The 21,939-nt window shown below is 35.8% G+C and overlaps 1 protein-coding gene across 22 annotated transcripts in view; it reads right to left on the bottom strand.

Moving 5' to 3' along the window:
• PDE4DIP (phosphodiesterase 4D interacting protein) overlaps window positions 1–21,939 on the bottom strand; it is a 212,731-nt gene that overhangs the window by 54,253 nt on the left and 136,539 nt on the right. For 21 of the 22 annotated variants that reach the window (XM_077119707.1, XM_077119716.1, XM_077119715.1 and 18 more), the window contains 6 exons: window positions 20,555–20,646; window positions 14,102–14,218; window positions 13,198–13,335; window positions 12,111–12,223; window positions 10,897–11,024; window positions 494–582 (listed from right to left, as the gene is read on the bottom strand). In XM_077119707.1, the coding sequence (XP_076975822.1) occupies window positions 494–582; window positions 10,897–11,024; window positions 12,111–12,223; window positions 13,198–13,335; window positions 14,102–14,218; window positions 20,555–20,646 (677 nt within the window). Of the gene's footprint in view, window positions 1–493; window positions 583–4,503; window positions 11,025–12,110; window positions 12,224–13,197; window positions 13,336–14,101; window positions 14,219–20,554; window positions 20,647–21,939 lie in introns of those variants that run through there. The other variant, XM_077119713.1, reaches the window with a different exon arrangement.

Here is a 21,939-nt window from a genome sequence, read left to right on the forward strand (position 1 = left end):
AAAGTTCTCTTTCGTATAATGAGATTGCACAAAGAAAGATCCCTACTTTGGGAAACATTCAAATCCTCTTGGAGTTTCTCAGATAGCAGTCTACTCAATTGAGTCTTATGCCCTGCCAGTCCCCAAGCAGCACTATGATGATTTCCTGTCTCCTGTGGTATGTTTCAGTTACAAAAACCTAAGAGGGAAGTGCCATTTTCTTCTCGTAAGTAAAAATTATTTTGAAGCTATAGCTAGAGATGTTATGTAGGGGTAAAGATGGGTAGGAATGGGGCTGGGAGTAGCAGTAAAAGAGAAGAAGTGGAGACAATAGGGTGAATTAGAGAGAAAAATGGAGAGGAAGCTAAGGGAGGGCAGGAAGAAGACTGAGAATTGTTTTATATTAAAATATATCTTTCTGCTCCACATCCACAAAGGCTACAGGGGACCATCAGACCCTAGGAGGGCTCTGTGCCTTCCACCCTGGAGCCCCCAGGACCTGACACTGACTTACATGTTGGTGGCTATTGTGTGCAGCCTCCTCCTCAATACTGTCAGTGAACTCAGTGCTCGCATCTTCGATGTCATCCCCTGAAGCTGTACCTGGAAGTTAAGTACAGAAGAGAAAAGTGACTCCCTCCACAGAAGGCTTTCTGACAGTTACTAAAATTGCATTCTTTTTGGCCCCCACCTCGGATTCTTCTTTTTCCCATATGCATGCCCCTAGGCAGTGGGGCCTACAGAAAAGGCAGAACCAACAGAATGTGACAAAATTATATGAAAGCCTTCTCCCTGTATCACCAATATTTTCTTCTAAATCCTCAAACTAATCCTAAAAACATAGCTTGGCCTTGACAGCAAAGATCTATACCTATAACTAAGGGGCAAACAGTAGAGATAAAGTAGTTACTCTGCTCACCTATTCCCAAAAAGCCTGAATTACTTCATGCTTACCACTGACGGGCAGTCCAAGTTCAACTCCTTCTTTTTGAATGTTGATTAAGCATAACCAACTTTTTCCACCACTGAAAGGGTCTCTGTCCTCCCGAGTATTAGGCCAACTGTGGTCTGCTCACTGTTTTCCACTGTTAAGATCATTCATGCAAAAGATGACAATGCCTATGAGGAGCTCCCCTCTGGGGCCTCTGGTCCTACAGATAGTCTGGTTTAATCAAGACTCAAGGTACAGAATGGTTCAGATGTTTGCTAATTCCTTCTCTAGCCACCCCTCCTTGCCATTTCTCCCAAACTCTCATACAATAACAATGCCCTTTGCCTGTAGAACTTCTCACACTGCTTTGTCCAAGTGAGATTTAATCCATCTTTCCACTCCCCAAAGCTAGACAGAAACTACAGGAACACAAACATTTGGGATAAGAAGATGCAGTTTATGGACTGGGAAAGGATCTAAGGCAATGATAACCGACAGAACTTTCTCCCATAATAGTAACATTCTCTAACCGCACTGCCTGACACAGTAGACTCTATGCACATGTGGCACTCCCTCTTCTTGAATGTTAAGTGTAATCGATTTTTTCCACCATTGAAAGGGTCTCTGTCCTCCTGAGTATTAGGCTAACTCTGGTCGGCTAACTCTGGTCTGCTAACTCGTTTCCACTGCTAAGATCATTCATGCAAAAGATGACAATGCCATATGAGCATAGTGTCTACTGAGCAGTTCATGTGACTGTATCTAAAGAATTGAATTTTTAAATTTTAATTTAAATTAATTAAAACAAAATTAGCAACACATGGGTAATGGCTACCATATGGGACAGCACAAGTCTAGGGCAATTTCTCCCTTTCTACATCCATTAGAATAACAGATGTCCACCTTGTTTTCATCCCAAACCTGTGGCCCATATTACTGAGTTCTTCTCAAAGTATAGCACTTCATAATAGTTATTCACTTGAAAACAAAAGGCCTACCATAATAACTGCCTGGGTTTCACAAAATCTGTACACACTAGACAACTTCAACATTTAGTTATGACCCTGGTCACAGTAACTAAGCCATTCAAGCTTCTCTCTTGATAGATGAGTAACCTGGGCTCCCAAGAGATTAAGTGGCTTGTCAGCTATTCATTGACAGGAGCTGTGCCAAGAAGTCAGGTGTCTGGATTCTCAGTGACAAATCACAGATCTTTATCTCAAGTTCTTACTCTAAGACCAAAGGGCCTCTTCTGAGGATGGATCTGCAGAGGAAGCGTTCTGCATGAGCAATGAGCATCACTAACCTCTGCAGATAAGGTGAACAGGGGCAGGGTGCACCTGCACTATCTCTTGGTATCTGCAAGTCCATGCCAGCATATTTCCAATGACCTGGGCCAATCCTGTCAGAGTACTAAAAGATAATGAACACTATGTTCTAACAGCTTAACATCACAATTCATTCTTTGATCTTCCCTGTGAAGGCTGTCAATTTGGACTAAGGCAGGATGCTGTCCAGTAAATGGAGGCACCTCTAACACACAGAATCTTAAAGATGTGAGGCAGACAGTGTATGAAGGGATTTCCAATACTTACTCTTTCAAACCAGCCCCAGAACCATCTTGGTCAGGTTAGTGGTTGTGTGGAAGCAAATGAACAAACTGCCTAAGCTTTGGCTGTTTGGGCAACTCACTGAATCCAGGATGCTAATACACCTGAGGACATTCATGTCCAATTATCCTTACTTTTGAAAGTCTTTCCCTGTACAACAGTAGAGATCAGAAACTTTTATTCTTTTCCTGCAAGGAAAATAGAATGCCCAACTCAGTGACAGATTTTTTTAAAAATCTGTACTTTTCATATCGCTTCCCTTCTGAGCTTAGGGCTAGAAAATGAACCTGTGGTTGTAGAAAGCTCACTCTTTGATGTCCAGGATCCCATCCTTTTGGCATTCCTGAGAGATTGTGTACTGTGCAGGGATACATCCCAAGTTACTTGCTGTCCTAGGTTTCAGAACAAGGTAAGTGAGGATTCGAAAGGGTGTGTGTCACTCGTCTTGAAGGCTTTTCTCTAGTACTTCCTGTCCTCCACTTACCTTTGTCTGCCTTTCTCATGCCCTGTTTGAATTTCTAGAGAATGTTCTCTCTAACTCACTCGGAGACAGGACACCACTGTTGTGACTTCATCAGGAATTAGATAGAGATAAAGCAAGAATGCCCGTCTCATCTCAACACCCTACCACCTAGGGTTTTTCTTTTCTTTCTTTCATTTTTTAAAACTCAGTCCGCAGCATTTCATTTACAGCAGATTTAAGGGCACTCAATCTTTCTATCAATTTGAATTAGAAAGTTGGAGATTTTTTGTGTGTTTGTAGGGTGGAAAAAGCTGAAAAATGTTAAAGGAAACATGGGAATAAAATGAGTAAGTTCCTTTGTATCTCACACAAGGTTCTATATATAAGTTTACATCAGTCATCCTCCTTTCTCTTGTTAACATTTCTATTTTCTTATAAAAGTTGACTTCTGTGGAGGATTCACTTTTCTAACTTTTTATGAAGCAACAAAACACTATCTCCATAACTAATTTGGATTACTTTAAATTTCTAATTTCAAGTAAAGAAACTTACAATTTAATACTGATGGTCTGTTTATTTTTGACAAAATCTGAAATAAAAATGGTCCACCAGCTTTATATTCTTTAAAAAGTAAGAATCTGTTTACTCAATGTTAACTAGCTTCTCCAGGTTTTTATCCTACGATTTTTACATGTTCAACTGACAATTTTATTTTTAAAGTTTTATTTGGGGTTTCAGCAATAGCTCACAAGATATGGTCCATGTGTATCACTAGACTTTGAGCCACACAAAACTGAAGTGATACCAAAATGTTCCTTATTTACATTTAAAAAATTATTTATTACCATATAATCTGACTGCACAAAATACACAGCAATAAAATAAGCCTCTAAAATATACTATGAAATCCTGGAGTCAAAATGTAAACGTTATGGAAATATATTTTTCTTACTACTGAGGCTCATATTTTAAGAGCTTTAAAAATAAAGAATGGCATAATTAGGAACACGGATACTGGAGCCAGACTCCATGAATTTGAATTCTGTTTCTGTCAATTACTATGCTACTTTAAGCATATCAAAGCCTTTCTATAACTTGGCATCCTCATTTATAAATTAGGGTTAATAGTAACACCCACTTCACACAAGGGTTTGTTGATGTAAAGAGTTTGTTGCTTTTGAAGCTTAGAACAGTGCTTAGCACAACATTGTGCACTCAGTAAATATTATCTAATATTATCCTTGTTTCGTTATTTGCCGTTGTTGGTAAACTGAAGTGGTTCATGGACTGAAGGGTGGAGAACTGAAGCAAAAGTTGAAGCCCACAGAACCCAATGTTGCCATTTTAGTCATTTTATACCTGATCTTATTAACTAGATGATCTTGATTTATTCTATCTGCACATCTTCACTTCTCAATGAGGGCCTGCTTCCCTCATCAGGAGGCTTGAAACACTACTCTTTTTCTCCCTGCTTCACAGGACAGTTGAATAAAGTTGTCAGAAAACAGGATCACCTCTTTTGAATATGTGCTTTACAAACAGGATACCCATTAAGTTACAATTGCTATAAAATTCTACCACATAGGAATAAATCTTAGAAGGACATTCATTATATTTATCACATTTTATTTCAGTTCTTCAGTAATGAGCCCAAATTGTGTTGGGATGAAGACCAGATTTGATTCCCCTTTAAGCCCATTTATATGGGATCACAGAAAAGGAGTAACATTTCCTCATATAGTTACTACAGGGGTATATTTTATGAATTTTGAATAAGAACTTAAAGATCTAAAATTTTACAGCATGACTGTTTGCTGTGCTAAGCATCCAATTGTTTTCCCTCAGTGCCAGGCTCTTGTGCCAGGTGTTCTTGGGCCCATATCACTCACTCCCGGGCACTCTGCCTGCCATGTGCTCAAGAGAATGTGCACTTGCATCTTTCATGACCAAACTATTGATATAACTTGAATATTATGATGCTATAAGAGAAAATCAAAGGAAAAAATCTCCTATCAAAACTGTAATTTCATCTGTAGCCATGTCCTCTTCAACCATCAGAAAACTTTAAGATTTCTACAGTCCTCCATAAGCTTTTGCCTAGAAATAAATGTCTTTAAACAGATTCTGATCTTGAAACAGCAGTAGCTAGAAAAGAAAACTGCTATAATTCATCAAGCCCTTTAATGGTGCATCCTTTAACTAGCTATGGTGACCTCTCTTAAGTAACCTAGAGGTCTTCCAGCTTAAACATTATTCAGGTGTTTTCAGTGACTTAAAAAGACCTAATCACAGCCTAAAACTTTTTTGGGGTATAAAATCTCACTATGATTCTGGAAAGTATTTTCACTTTCACCAAAGTAATAATTCAATAAAATCACAGTCATCTATTCTTAGGCTGACCAAGGACAGATATAAATTGTCCCAGGCAAATCTGGAGATATGAGACAAATCAAGAGATAATGCCATAAATCTCACTCACAGAGTTCTTCCTGCTCACGGTCTCTTTTCCTCTAAAAATACAAGAAGCAGGCTTTTTAAGGAAGATTTACAGAGAAACCACCATCATACCAAATCTCCTCAAATCTCCCACCTGCTTTCTGTTATGCCCCTTCCGTATCAAGAAAGGGTCTTCAAGGTAAAGTAGCCCATTTCGCATTTCTGGGTAAAGATAATGTTGCTTCTTCATCTCACTTCCTTGGAAGAACAAAAATTCAGGTTCCTTCCTCTTCCTTCCTTTAGTTAAATTAATACAAAGGGATTTATTCATTCCACAATGCCTTATTTTGACTTGAAATATTAGTACAATGATCAAGAGACCCTATTAGGGAAAAATAAAAGGCATGAGCTTTCTCTGTATCTTTCTCATAAGAATGAAACGAAATAGTTATTGTTGACCTTTGATACTTTTATTGGATCTGTAAAACAATTTTTTGTTTATCAACTAAAGTAGCTGAAATTCTATTACTTATATGTAAAAAAAGTACATTCTCCATTTCAGCACAATTGTTTTAATACAGTTTAACAAAGCACAGTGCCATGAAGAAATGAACTTTCAGAAGAAAATATACAGCTTATTTTGGTGGGGGAATAGTCCTGAAGATAATCTAATGCCAAGTTTCTAGATCATTTAACATATCACTTCCTTCTTCATCCGAAATAAGTTATGAATCATTTTAATTTCTCTCAACAGCTTGAGTGTCAAGTAAAAGTGCTTTTCCTAACAAACTGATAACATTTCATTGGAATAGATAGGAATTCATGATTTATAAAACATACCTGTATATACACATTTATGTAAAGTTTATAAACTAAAAGAGGCTCATTGCTTTAATGGTTTTGAGAATTGAAAAAGGACTGCATACTCAAACTTACATGCATTTGCTAGACAATTATGAGTTCTTAAAGAGAATAAAGCTGATTTGATTCATGTATTAACACCCCTCTTCCATGTTTGTTTAAACAACAAAAATGGAAAGGTAAAATGAATCATTAAATCATTTTATCAGCTTATTCTTATTTGAAATCTGTTGTGAAATTAGTATTGTCAGTCCTATAGTTTTGTGTTTCCCTTCTATTTCCCATTCTTTGTTGGAAAAAAATTATAATGTTAATTTTTCATTTGGAAAACTCATCCCAATACATGCGATTATATAGAATAAAGACTTACCTTCTGTCAAAAGACTACTTAAAAGCAACATGCTTGACTTCTAACCACATTAAAATGTTTTAACAAAGTTATTGCTGCAAATGGCTGGTGAGAGGGTGCTTAAATAGTCCAAACTGTGTTAAGACTCAGAAACCATTACACTACAGAAATCTCTCCAATGTATTGTCCTACTATCTCTCCAATGTATTGTCCTACTGATTCATTACTGATTTTTATTATTGAGCTGCTTTATATGAGCACCATATTCCTTGCTGCTGTTTATACAATGCAAATGGTTATATCACAATTAGTCCTATCAGAGGGAAAAGAAAACGAATCTGAGATTTAACCCTAAAAGAAATGACAGAAAATGCTCTAGGCATATGCTAGCATTTCATAAGATGTTAGTACTTGAAAAAAAAATAAAGCTAATTTCATTCACTTTAACTCTAGTATAAATTCCACAAGCCAAAATGGGACATTACCATTATGTATGTGGTTTACTAATATTTCTTCCTAGCATCATAAGAATTTTGACACATTTCCATGTAGGAGATTGGCTGCAGACCTGAGGACTTGGTTGAAGGAGCAACTTAAATTTTTCAGGGATGTCAAATGTGAAGAATCTCTAATTCTTTCATATAAAAAGACCATAAAACCAAATACCAATGACTTTTAACAACAGGAACTATAGATTTCTAATACTAGCTCAAGGAAAACAAAAACATTAAAACACTGACTTAAATTAGGTCAACCCTCAAAGAAAGGAGCAATTTTCAGTGTAATCTGATCTCTCCTCCTTTCCATAATCTGAGGACTCCTGATGGAAGAGAATGACAGAAGCAGAGAATGAAGATCAATTTTCCTACACTGTTTTGAAGCTCTGAACCAAACTTTGCATTGTCCAGATATTAAATTAAGAGGAAACACAGAAGGACCAGGTTTTTTATGTATATCTTCCATAGAAATCACTTGTACAGAAACTGTAAGTAGAAGACAATAAAGAAACTTCAAGGGAATAACTTGTCTAGGCTCTGATATCCTATGCATACTAAAAATCTTCTTGACCTTAATATATCTCTTACTATGTATAATGTAATTGAAAAATATTATAAAAATATGAGCAGGGAAAATTTTCTTTCCCTAATAAGTAAAAGATAATAAAAATACTGTCCACAATTGAATAAAGAAAAACGAGTATGTGGGTGTGTGGGTAGCAGAGTACACTCTGTTAAAGTAAAAGGTGGCATATTCAAATAGCTCAATTGTGCTGTCTCAAAAAGTTAGAACTTGGCTAAACAGCTAAAAAGAGAACATCAGAAAAATGTTGATTTACTGGCTTTAAATACTACATCATTGGATTATTGGCTTTCAATAATGAAGTTTAAACCTACAATAGGAAAAGAGTTTAGGGGAAATATTTATCCTAAAGATTTCCATTTCATTCATTAAGTAAATCCTCTTGGAGGTCTTTTTCAATTTCATAGTTCTATTGAATTTATCTATCCTGACCTCTTATGGTAATGGTAACAACCATTACTTAACACATTTATTACATAAAAAAGGAAAAAGGAGAAAAATCAGATCATACCTATGAATATGGATTTTTCTGTTTAAATTCTATGCTTCAATTAAGCATGGCCTGAGTGAGTATTTAATTCACTCACCTTCTTTCAAGGTCTTATTCTGGTACAATATCCTATAAAGCACAAAATACGTTATCTAAAATTATTGTAATGTTGCAAAATGACTGGCAGAGGTAGAATAAATCCAGTGAGAGAAAGGGTCTGTGCCCCCGAAGAGAGAACAGAGTCTTAATGAATCATGATAAATATGATTATGTGAATGTGTCCAATCACAGCATCACTTATCTGCAGACAACACAACAAAATTCATCAGCATGTTCTCTGATCAGATGCCAAATTGCTCAACAAAATTGTTAGACCAGTCACCCCTTTAAAGGTAGCACTGCTTCTAAGCCTTATTCCAGCAATTAAGATGGGAAATTTAGTACTAGATTTTAGTCAGATCTTTGGTATCAAGGTCAAACTTCTTAACTTATCCTTTGTAATTAAATTCATTTAATTTTCTAAAATGTTTCCTAAGACCGACATCAAAGGCAAGCAACCACAGCTTAAATCTGCCTTTTCAGGGTCCAAATCATGATCAGAATTCACATACTTTTCTTCTAATCTCTTTTGATACTATTTCTATAGGAGATTGGGTTTATTATTTATTCAATTTACATTTCTAAAGTTTGGCAACAGTTAAAGATAACAAGGGATAATCTTCCTTTTGTTGGAAGTTGACAGAAGCAGGAGTGGAAATTAACATAAATTACTGCAATCACTATGAGCCAATACACCCAAGAGTCACCCATGGTTGACTCTTAACAGGAGACTTAGAAACCTTCTTTGGTCTACCAAAATTAAGGGAATACCTTTTCTAAATGCCTGTAGTAATGACACAACAGACCAGTCTTCAATGTGTTGACATTTCTACAGCTGTTATCTTTCTCCTAATATTTGAAAAGTTACAGAAACCCTTGTGAGAAAAGGCTTTCTTAGGATTGGGAGTCTAAGTAAAATGGATGGTTCTACTTACATGTCTTAACTCCTTTAAATGACTCATTTCTCCAAAGGCCAGTAAGACTGGAATGGCATATCCATTAAAAAAAAAGCTTAATGAAGATTTTAGAGTGTTTTTCCAAGTAGAACATTTTCTTCCTTGTCCACTGTAGTTTGACTTAATATCTAATGTGTTACAGGTACAAGTAAGAAATTTGGATGGTATTTAGGATGTAATGCAAACTAAATCAGCATATCAATTTGAAAGAAATAAAAGGGTCATATAAAAAAATGGAAGGACAAAGAAAAATCTTTGGGCCTCACCTAGTTAAGAAAGGGTACTCAGTCATAATTACAGTGTTAGAAATCATCAATCCTTGTTCTTTAAATATCATTTCTAAAATAACTGAAATCTCAGTTTCTAATCTAGGAAATCTGTATCCAATGAAGTAAGAAACCTCATGGTATTGTACCCACAAAGCTCCAAAGTAACCTTGGTTACTTTTCATACCCTTGAACATTCAAAACACCAGACATGCAATCTTCAGTTATACCCTTCCCTACAGTTTAGAGCTGCCACAGGAAAGCATTGAGACAATGACTAAAACCTATGAACATAGGCCTGTGACATTTCTTTCTAAAATACTCAAGCACTTCAAAGTCTGAAGGTCATTCGCTTTTCTAACATGGAGAAATGTATGAGACTAAATCATGAAAAATACAGGACTCCATCTAGCGCCACTACAAAATGGATGTATATAAGCAGTACTCCTCAGGCTATGACAAGTTATTTGGTGAAATACTGAATTAAAGAGGACATTATATTTGAAAAATATCTTTGTACATAAAAAATTTTGACTCTGGAAGATTTGAGAGCTTTCTGGAAGTCATGTTCTGAATAAATAGCATGCCTTGGTTTAAAGAAACCTAATGGTCATAAGGAAAAACTAAAATGGAATCTAAACTGCACTTAATCTGATTCACCTGTGCATTCAATAATCAACTCAAACAATACTAGAGGTAAAAGTTGACTATAAACACCTTAACTGCCTTTGCCTCTGCTCTTTACCTTGGCCCTTCCAATTCTTAAGAATCTATTATTGCAAAACTACTCTTCTGGTTTTGATGAGCAATTGATAAGGATTCTAACACTTTTGCAAAGTCATTCCTATAGACTCTCAACCTCTCTCTCTTCTTGTAACTTTTCTTTTATTTGATTAAAAAAAACTGCTCTCAAAGAGCTGGAGTTGATTGAATGACAAAAATAATACACACACATGCATTTGTGACATGATATGGAATATATGAAATGGATTATGAAACTGGGGGAGGAATAAACTTTATTGGCCCATAGAAGGGAAGAGGGAGTAGGGAGTGGCTAAGGAAAGGAATGCATATGGGTGGGAAAACTAAAATGGAATGACTTAAAATATGAAAATACACTTTACAGCCTCCACCACCCAATTCAGAGATAGATTTATACAGTGAGATACAGATAGACTAAAATGAGTTTCACTTGGTAATTGGAACTACTTATACCAGTTCTATCATTAGTAAGTCACCAGTTAACTCTGCCAAAGTCAGACACAAGACTCTCTCTGGTTAGTGCAAACAAGCTTTTCCATCCTGGGCTGCAGTCTGACCCGCCAGTGCTCAGAAGGCATGCTCGTGACGAACTTGCACACTTTCCAGTTGCCCACCTCCAATGGCGGCCAGGGTCTCCAGCCTATTAAAGCGCTCCAGGCATCTTCCAAGAACTTCTTCTAGCCGACCACGTAGCACCTGGGCACCTTCCAGTTCCACCTGCAGAGTTCGATCTCTCTCAGAGCTGGTTGAACATGCCACATGGAAGAAAATTGATTAGCAGTCAACTTAGTGGGCCTATATATGCTTCCAAAAAGCCATCAATGCCACTCTAAGCCTTAAGACTTTCCAAAGCAATTGTTCTCCAGGTCACAATAAAAGAACACAGTATTTATTGTGGCACTTGTGTTCACTGCTGGTAAATTTAGCAAGGTCTGCTCCTCTCTATAAAGTTTGCTGCCTCTGATGAGAGATCCTGTGCTAATCTCACAATTTTAGTTCCTAAGGTTTATTTTACACCCTTATAGCCCACATAAGAAAAACTTTGTTACTTAACTAAGAACTTCTCTCTCTGATAAACTAAAACCAGGAAAAACTGAATGCAAACTGAAGAAACACTGAGCCAAACAGGATTGCCACTAAAGATATCACTTTCTCATTTGTGAACAAATTTGACAGTGCTCTGAAAAGGAATCTGGTTCATAGAAACTAGAGATCCAGAGGTTCTTTGAAAAGTAACAAATTAAGTGATCCAATCTTACCTTTATTCTGCCTTCACTCTCATGAGGTAAGAAGACAAAAAATTTAAACCCAGCAATAAACCAGGAGAAAATGACTAATAAAAGAATAAAAATTAGGAAAAAGAAAAAGGGGTTTGGAGAGAAGGCAAAATGGGGGGAAAATATTAAATGAACCAGAAAGCTATAATATATACATGACCAAAAAACAAGAGGTAAAAGAAAACATATTCATCAGGATGGTTATATCATCCCAGGACCACTCAGAGCCCTTTACAGCCTTACTCATATAATAGAACAGTGTTTAACAGGTCATGGAGCAGAGAAAGGAAAGAAATATATATTGAGTGCTTACCATCCTAGGCACTGTTTTAGACACGTGATATATCTTCTTGTTCAATCTTTGCAAAAGTAATGTGAGATTGGCATTATTCCTGATTTGAGAGCCAGACACTAATGTTCAGAGAGATCCACACAACAAATGACCAGCAGGTAGTTCCAGTACTGTCTCTGCTTTTTCTCGCTGCCTTGGTATTATAGGTATCTTAGTTTCATGAGGAATAAAAGGAAAAATAGTGAAGTCACTCTTTTACCTCTCTGGATGGGCATGGAACTTCACCAGACTGCTATAGAGCTGTCTCTCTGCTTGTAAGGCCTCATTGAGCCGACTTCGTTCATCTATCAGTCCTTCCAGCATCAGCAGCAACTGAGGAAAGAAAAACAATTGGCAAATGGAAAAAATGAGACATGAGCCACAATTAATCCTGAGGAATAGACCAAAAGAACACATTAGCATGCTACTATGAGTTAAGAAGTCCATTATTTATCACTTAGGTTTTCTATGGTATTTTACAGTTTTCAAATCAATGTCACACTCATTATCTTTATCATCAAAATTCTACAATGCAGAATTCAAACAGAGGAGCAAAGAGAAGGCAGAAGCAGAATAAAGAGATTAAGGGAAATGGAAGAAGAGAAGAAAGAAGGGTGAGAGGAAGACATACATAGTAGCACTTACTAGTATTCTTCATTTATTCAACAAATAACTATTGGGCACCTTCTATATAGCAGACTACGCTCTAGGTAGTGGGGATACAATCAGAAGTTTACTATTTAGTGGGAAAAGAATCCATCAATCAAAAACATGTGTCACCTTGGGCTGTAGTAAGTGCTATCAGGGAGACATGCTACAATGATATATAAGCAGCAGAGATATATTTAAGTGAATTGGTGGAGCTAAAAGCCAGATTGGAGTGAGATTGAGATGAGTAGTTAGAGAGAAAAATGATAATGCAGACAATGCACACAGACAATTCTTTTTGAAAAGTTTGGCACTGAAGAAAGATTAGACATGGGGTAACAGTCACAGAGAAACTTGAGGCAGACAGGGATCCTTATCCCCTTCTATTTTTCCTTTCTTTTTTTAAGTTGAAAAGAAAGGTGACTTATGAGAGTGAAGAACATCTGACACTGTGGATCCAAAAAAGAACTACTGCTCCCTTCAGGACTATAAATTTCAGAAAAGGGCACCGATGGCTGCTACTGACCAAGATAGGAAATTTTGGCACACAGATTCTCTATGAAATATCATCAACTGACCACTTCATAAGTAGTTGAGATCAACAGTCTTTCTGTTGTCTATTTCTGAATAAAAATAAGTGCTGCATTCCAACAATTTACCTGTTGTCTTCGGTTTCCTGAAGTTTCTTGACCCTGTGATTCTACTGAAGCAACTTTTTCCCGAAGAAGTAAGACTTCTTGGGTCAACCGTTCCATGGCTGGTATGTCTTCTGGATCAACCAGTTGCATCTGTAGATCCTAGAAGTAATAAAATAAGTATCTAGTTTATTAGGAGAAGGGGTAGAGATAGGGAATGGGATGTTAAGGCCTAAAATGCACAGGTTCCTATTTAGAATGATGGAAATGCTTTGGTAATGGATGGTGTTGATGTAGCACATTATAAATGCAATTAACAGCACTGAAATATGTCTTTGTGGTTAAAAGGGGAAATATTAGGCTGAATATAGAATAAAACAGAATAAACAGAATGTAACAGAATAAAAATAAAAATAAAAAAAAATCCATGGAATTACACTAGACGAACAGTGAACCCTAGGTTAAACCACGGACTACAATTAATAGTACAATTATAAAAATGTGCTTTCATCTTTGTAACAGAATGTTCTATACCAAAGCAAGGTGTCAAGAATACGGTGGTATATAAAAATCCTGTATTTTATGCATGATTGATCTGTAAACCTACAACTTTTATAGTAAAGAAGAAAAAAAAGGATAGTAATAAAAACAGTATGGAGCAGAAGAATAAGGGAGCAACAACTCCAAACTAGTCTGTGATACTTCCGGGTGGATACTGATAAGCTATATGAAGGTAATGACATTGTCTTATAAAATCTCAAGAACTGTAAATCAAAGAGAATGTGGTGATAGCAAGGGACTCAAACTAACAGTGCATCAAGGAAATAAGCACTGGCCAAGGGACTAAATATATCTAAATACTGAAGCTGCCCTATTGGTATTCTGAACTATAACAATTTCCAATAAACTGTAAGAAGCTCTGAGAGACCTTTATGAGGTCTTCTTTAATCTGTATGTTCCTTGTCAGGGACTCCATGTCCGCAGCCTGCACCTGAAGCTCTTCCTCTCGCACAGCTACCATGGACTGTAAAGCAGAAAGTTCCATCTACAGAGAGAAAATATACTGACATCAGTGGGAAGAGTAAACAATATCTCACGTTTACATTTTAACATTGGGGCAAATGTTTTCCATATTATATTACTATCAGCCAGAAATCAAAGTGAAAACTAAAACATAAGTAGTGCTCTATTGGATCAAATCAATAAACTATACAGTGTGGTGCCAAAGGGTGCTTTATGGGAAGCTTTAATAGTTGTTTTTAATGATTTCCTCCATTTGAGTTAACTCATAACTTAGCAAATGTGATTAATTCAAGAGTTTATTACGATGCTTTAAAAAACCACAATTGTTCATCTTTAACACATGTAAGAATAGATGAAGTATTTCTTTATAGAAATATTTCAGCAGATAGATGAAGAAATTACAGAATTAGAATATCTTCATTTTATAATCCCTAATGAATGAAAGAATACTGGCATTGTGGATCCACAGCTGCAAGTTTTTCATGTCTTGATGCAAGAACATGCCACTATTTATGAAGGAGTCTTTTCAAATATTAGCACTGTATACCCTAAACTTTCAGTATTGTATCTTCCATTCCTCAACAGGAAATGACAAGCAAATACTTGATTATGACAAGTCCTTTAATTATGATAACAGTAGCTACTAACATTTGTTGGGTGCTTACTATGTGCCTGGTATTATTTTAAATGCTTGCATATATTAATCTCTTAATAAATCATGTTATCTGATTCTTGACTATTTTACCAATTTCAATACCTGCCAATGTACTTCTCACTCACAACTCTCTAGAAACACCAGAATTTCTTACTTAGAGCCCTTGCACCTACTATTTTCTCTGCGTTAAATATCTTCCCCATGTTTTTATCTTCTATTTCCATCAATGTTTACAGTATCACTGAGTGGGCTCATGATGACTTATGACTACATGGAGTTATCTAATGGTTCTGGGCTACTACAGTATGTTAGGAAGAAATGTTTCTCCTAACATTTCCTTCCATGTTGAAGGAGCTCAATTAGCGTTAACTCTTGACCTCTTTCCACTTCTGCACTCACTCAACCTCAGTTAGGTATAGGGACTTATCTTAATGGTACATTAGGTAAAAGTAAATTAGGTATGCTTAACGCAGCCCCACACTTCTTGGAAAAGAGCTAGTTACAGGAAGCCTGTTTTCTCTATTGCTTCTGCAAAGGCAGGCTCCTCACCATGTATGGTGGGGTCTGTCATGGCCCACTGTTGTCTGTGACTGGGTAGGTAAGTCAACCTAATTCTGTGGTTTGGCTGACAGACCCACTTGAGCTGTGTATTAAGTCCTCTTCATTAGTAATAACGTTCATAGAGTACCAAACTATCTGACCCTGCTTTACTTCTCAATTTCTTCAGATCTTGGGTATAGAAAAACGGATGTTATTACAAGCATGTCTTGGAGATATTACAGGCTTGATTCCAGATCACAGCAATAGAGCAAATATCACAGTAAAGTGAATCACATAAATTTTTTGGTTTCCCAGTGCATATAAAGTTATATTTATACTATACTGTAGTCTATTAAGTGTACAATAGAATTATGTACAAAAAAAAGAAAAAAATACTTACCCTAATTCAAAAATACTTACCCTAATTCAAAAATACTTTATTGCAAAAAAATTCTAACCATCATCTGGCCCTTCAATAAGTTGTAATCTTTTTACTGGTGGAGCAACCTGCCTCAATGGTGAGGGCAGCTGACTGATCTGGTCGGTGACTGCTGAAGGTTTAGCAAGACTGTGACAACTTCTTAAAATAAGGCATCGGTGAAATTCACCACATCAACTGACTCTTCTTTCACAAAAGATTTCTCTACTGTGTGACGCTATTTGATAGCATTTTACCCACAGGAGAACTTCTTCCAAAATTGGAGTCAATTGTCTCAAACCCTGCTACTGCTTTTAACAAACAAGTTTATGTCATATTCTAAATTCTTTGTTGTCACTTCAACAATATTCATAGTATCTTCACCAGGAAGCCATTTTCTCTGCTCATTCATAAGAAGCAACTCTTCATCCATTTGAATTTTATCATGAGATTGTAGCAATTTAGTCACATCTTCAGACTCCATTTCTAATTCTAATTTTTGTGCTGTTTCCACATCTGCAGTTACTTCTTTTACTGAAGTCTTTGAACCCCTCAAAGTCAGCCATAAGGGCAACTTCTTCCAAATTCCTGTTAATGTTGATATTCTGACCTCTTCTCATGAATCAGTAATGTTTTTAATGGCATCTAGAATGGTGAATCCTTTCCAGAAGCTTTTCAACTTTGTCAAGAGCCATCAAAGGAATAAATATCCATGGCAGTTATGGCCTTACAAAATGTATTTCTTAAATAATAAGACTTGAAACTCAAAATTACTCCTTGATCCATGAGCTGCAGAACGGATCTTGTGTTAGCAGGCACGAAAACATTAATCTCATTGTACATTTACATCAGAAGATCTCTTAGGTAACTAGGTGCATTGTCAATGAACACTAATATTTTGAAAGGCATTTTTTTTTTCTGAGCAGCAGTTCTCAAAAATTGGCTTAAAATATTTTACTAAATCATGTATAAACTGATGTGCTGTCTATACAGGCTTTGTTGATCATTTATAGAGAATACGCAGAGTAGATTTAACATGATTTTTATGGGTTCTAGGAATTTTTGATGGTAAATGACTACTGGTTCCAACTTAAAGTAACCAGCTGCATCAGCCCTAATAACAGAGGTTGAAGCCAGGCACTGACTTCTCTCTAGGTAGAAAAGTCCTACATGGCATCTTCTTCCAACAGAAAGCTGTTTCATCTACATTAAATATCTGTTTTTTAGTGTAGTCACCTTCATCACTTATCTTAGCTATATCTTCCAGATAATTTGCTGCAGCTTCTACATCAGCACTTACTACTTCACCTTGTACTTTTTTGTTATGGCGATGGCTTCTTTCCCTAAATCTCAAGAACCAACCCCTACTAGCTTCAAACTTTTCTTCTGCAGTTTCCTCATCTCTCATAGTCTTCATAGAACTGAAGAGAGTTAGCACCTTGCTCTGAATTAGGCTTTGACTTAAGGGAATGCTGTGGCTGGTTTGATCTTCTATGCAGATTGTTACAGTTAAATTCACATGTTAACCTGGCTAGATTATGGTGTCCAGTTGTTTGGCCAAGCAAGCACTCACCTGGTTGTTATTGTAGGATATTTTACGGATTTAAAGCACCAGTAAGTTGACTGCATCTATCTGCAAATCAACTAAGCAGCCTGACTACAACAATGAGAGACATTTCATCTAATCAATTGAAGGCTTTAAAAGAAGTGATGATTTTAGGAGTCAGAGGGAGAATTTCCATCTCTACTTCAGCTATCCAGCTTGTCCTGAAGAACTCATCAGAAATCTTTATCAGAATTCACATCTTGAGACCTGTCCTGTGGAATTTGGACTTGTCCCTCTCCAGGGTCACATAAGCCAAGTCCTATAATAAATCTAATAATAATAATAATATATAAATATAAATTTATATTTATATTTGTTGGTTCTGTTTCCCTGAAGAACCCTGACCAATGCACAGGCCACAAACTTTTATCATTGGTATGTTCACTGGAGTAGCACTTTTAATTTTAAGAACTTTTCCTTTGCATTCACAGCTTGGCTAATTTTTTGGTGCAAGAGTCCTAGCTTTCAGCCTATTTAGGCGTTGACATACTTTCCTCACTAAGCTTAATCATTTCCAGCTTTTGATTTAAAGTGAGAGACAGTAACTCTTCCTTTCACTTGAACACTTAAAGACCATATAGGGTTATTAATTGGCCTGATTTCAATATTGCTGTGTATCAGAGAATAGGGAGGCCCAAGGATAGGAAGAGAAACGGGAATGGCTGGTTGGTGGAGTAATAGAACACACACACATTTATCAGCTGAGTTCGCCATCTAGTATGGGTACAATTCATGGGGCTACAAATTAATTACAATAGTAACATCAAAGATCACAGGTTACCATAAGAAATATAATAATAATTTAAGAGTTTGAAATATTGTGAGAATTACCAAAAAATGACACAGAGACCTTAAGTGAGTATATGTTGTTGGAAAAATGGCATACACAGACTTGCTTGACACAGAGTTGCCTAAAAATTTCAATTTGTAAAAAACTCAGCAATTATCACTTCTCAGTGTTTGGGCTAAGATCAAGTATGAAAACTCAGTATCTGTGAAGCACAATAAAGTAAACTGCAATAAAACAAGGTATGCCTGCAACTGGGCCCTTTCCAAATAATGCTATCATTACAGATCTAGGTATTTGCTCCACTGAATAAAAATGAAAACATGAAGAAGAAAACATTATTGCAGTATGGTAAAGGTCTGCAGTCAGATAAACATGGGGTTTAAATCCTGGCATAATGGCATTGACAAGGGATCTAAATTGAGTCCCAGTTTCCTCACTTATAAAATGGGAATAATACCTATTTTTTGCGGTTATGTAAGAATTCAATGAATGGTAATTATCATCATTGTCACCTCAAGACAACAGAAGAATATTTAAAAACATGGGAAAATCTACATGATTTAGGTAAATATCTAATATTAGAAGGGCTGCATTAATGAATATATATGGCATTGGACTAATAAGTGGATAGCCAATTGAGGACCGTAATGATAAACAATACAGCTAAATAGCACTCACTCAAAATATACATTTATAATCACTGCAATTTTTTGATCAAAAAAAATAGGCAGGAACAAAAAAGTAACATTACTCTGAGTATATATGAAAAAAACAGGAAAAGTTTAAGGAAATAAACTGAGAAGAATAAGTAGATAACTGTTAAGGTATAACCAATAATTATGAGGGAGAGTATTTAGTTTGCCTTTTTAAAATGTCAAACTCTCTCATATCCTCAAAACCAACTGAGTCACTGTGATGGGTAATTTCATGAGTCAGCCTGGCCAGGTTATGGTGTCCAGTCGTTTGGTCAAGCAAGCACTGGCCTAATTGTTACTGCTCACAGATTTAAACCATTAGTCAGCTGATTGCACCTATAGCTGATTACATCCACAATCAACTAAGGATACTGCCTTCAGCAAGAGAGCAGTCTCATCCAATCAAGTGAAGGCCTTAAAGGGAAAACTGATGATTTCAGCAGTCAGAAAAGAAGAATTCCTATCGTAACTTCAGCCAGCCAGCTTTGGAGAATTCACTGAAACTTTCATTGGAATTCCAAACTTGTGGCCTGCCCTACATTATTTGGACTTGCCCATCCCCACAATCACATGAGCCAAATCCTATAATAAATCTCAAAATATTTCTCTGGAGAACCCTGACAAATACAGTCATGTTACATGAGTTGCTATTGAGGAGAAATGTGGTGATAAGAAGAGAAATTAAGAAGTACAATAAGATATTTGCTTCACAAATATGAACACAGGTGTTATATTATAGTTCTTAATTATGGAAGAAAAAACAAAACTGAGAAGCTATAGAGACTAGCTAACTAAATTTAGGAATCAATGATACTGACCAATCTAAAATAGATGTCATACTAACTTTTGATTTTAAATTGTAACTCTGTTGTGGCCCAACCTTTATTCTATATTACACTTAGACATAGAACTGGCTATATAGGGAAGGTGGAAGAAGGGATTTTTCTGTAAGGCTTAACAACCTCTTCTAAGAAAATTGATGAAAACTCTATTGTTGGAAATAAAGCAAAATGATGGGAAAAACTATCTGTTGCAGGACATGACTTCTTTGGCAGTGTTTAGAGTCACAAAAAACATGGGTTTAAATCTTAGTTTGGACATGTTTTAGTAGTGTAACTATTTCTCACACGTATGTTAAAAAAAATCAGTGTTCTAGCTTCTTCACCTATAAAATAGGACTAAAACCATTCACTTTGTATAAAGTTTCTAAGCATTAGAATTGATATATTTTAAGTACCTAACATGGTAAACTGCCTAATAGTTAATAACAATTATTATTAATCATACTCAGATTTCTCTTGTTCTATGCTTCTAAAATAAATCTGAAGAATCTTTTATAATTATAAGCAGCAATTATATAGCACTTCTTTTTTTTCCATAAGTGTTTTACAATTATTTTATTCCAGCTGGCAATGGAGAGAAAAAGTCTGATTGTCTCAGCACGTAGAGAGTTTTAAAAGTCCCCATATATAAAAACAAGAGCATTTTGGTGAGTTGCTGTATATATAATGCAACTTACATTTTTCTCCAAAAAGAAAAAAGGTATCCCTTGCATTTGAGCCAGATACTTAGAGAACTGTCCTTTTTTAAATAAAAACTATTTTGGAAGAAAAGAAATAGAAATTTAGAAATCAGACTAGACTAGAATACTTACCCTACTTTCCCTTTCTTTTTTAGCCATGAGTTCAAGTTCCTCTTTGGTATTACTCAGTTCTCTTTCCAGTTCTGAAACCGTATCCAAGTCTTCTACAAATGAACACACAGTGGAAGTTTTGATTGCAATTAATGTAATGGTCTCTCCAGCATAATCTCGGAGGACTTTATTCTGAAGGCACACTCCAGCAATACAATATATATATACAGATGCTGTTCTTTACAGCATCACTTGTAATAGCAAAATATTTCAATTAATCTACATGCCGATGAGAGGATAACTAACCATAGTATACCACACAATAGAACACTACATACCACTATAAAAAAGAATGAGGAAGGTATTTATGAACTGATACGGAGTGATTTTCAGGATGTATCGTTAAATAAAACAAGCTAGGTGAAAAAGAATAAATCTAGTGTAGTACATTTTGTATTAGGAAAGCAGGGGAAATATAAGCACACATACACATGCCCCACATAGACACATAGGACTGATTTCCTTACTTTAACGAAAAGGAACACTGGAAGGATAACCCAGAAATACAACTGGTTACTTACAAGGGGATGAGTAGAAACAGGAGAGAAGGAATAGGCAAGTAGATAGGATTTTTGAGAATACTCTTCTTATATAATTGAGTTCTGAACCATGTTAATGCTTTACTTTTTAAGGTATAACTTGACAATATCAGGGGAGGAAAAAGTCTAACTGAATATTGAAAGAATAAAATGAACCTATAATGCAAATAGATAATAAAATAATTTAAGAAAAATAGTCCAAGTAACTTTTGAACAGAGTACTCTAACCATATACCTTCAGGGCATAATCTATGATAAAAAGAATTACAAAGAAATCTTAAATGTTACTTATTAGGTTTATTTTTGCAAATGATATTCATGCAGCAACTCTGAAACTATTTTGTGTATTGCAGTATTAAGCAAATATGTAAAGATACTGATGATGTAGGTAACCAGGATTCTTAGTTTGGTAGTTTTTAGTAATGGAACTATTCTTCCATCTATGTTAAAAAAAAAAAAAAATTAGTGTTTGCTTCTTCACCTATAAAATAGGACCAATTTGAGAGAAGGAAGATACAAATGTAAAATAAGGGAAAGAAGAACCCATGCTGTCAAACTGAAATTAGAGTAATCAGTATAAAATCATGAAACCACTACACATACATACACATACAAACATATAAAGATGCTAAAATATTGGGCAAATGACTGTTGGGAAACAGAACTGTCAACACCTTAAGGTTTCAGCCAGTAGACAACTTATTAATTACCAAGGGAAAAACTGAACCTTCACAATGGAGAGAGCTGGAAGGTACAACATTAACCAAATGGCCAAACTTAATACCGTAAGGATGGTACAAACTGACA

This window comes from Tamandua tetradactyla, chromosome 11 (genome assembly GCF_023851605.1).
Source record: "Tamandua tetradactyla isolate mTamTet1 chromosome 11, mTamTet1.pri, whole genome shotgun sequence".
NCBI lineage: Eukaryota > Metazoa > Chordata > Mammalia > Pilosa > Myrmecophagidae > Tamandua > Tamandua tetradactyla.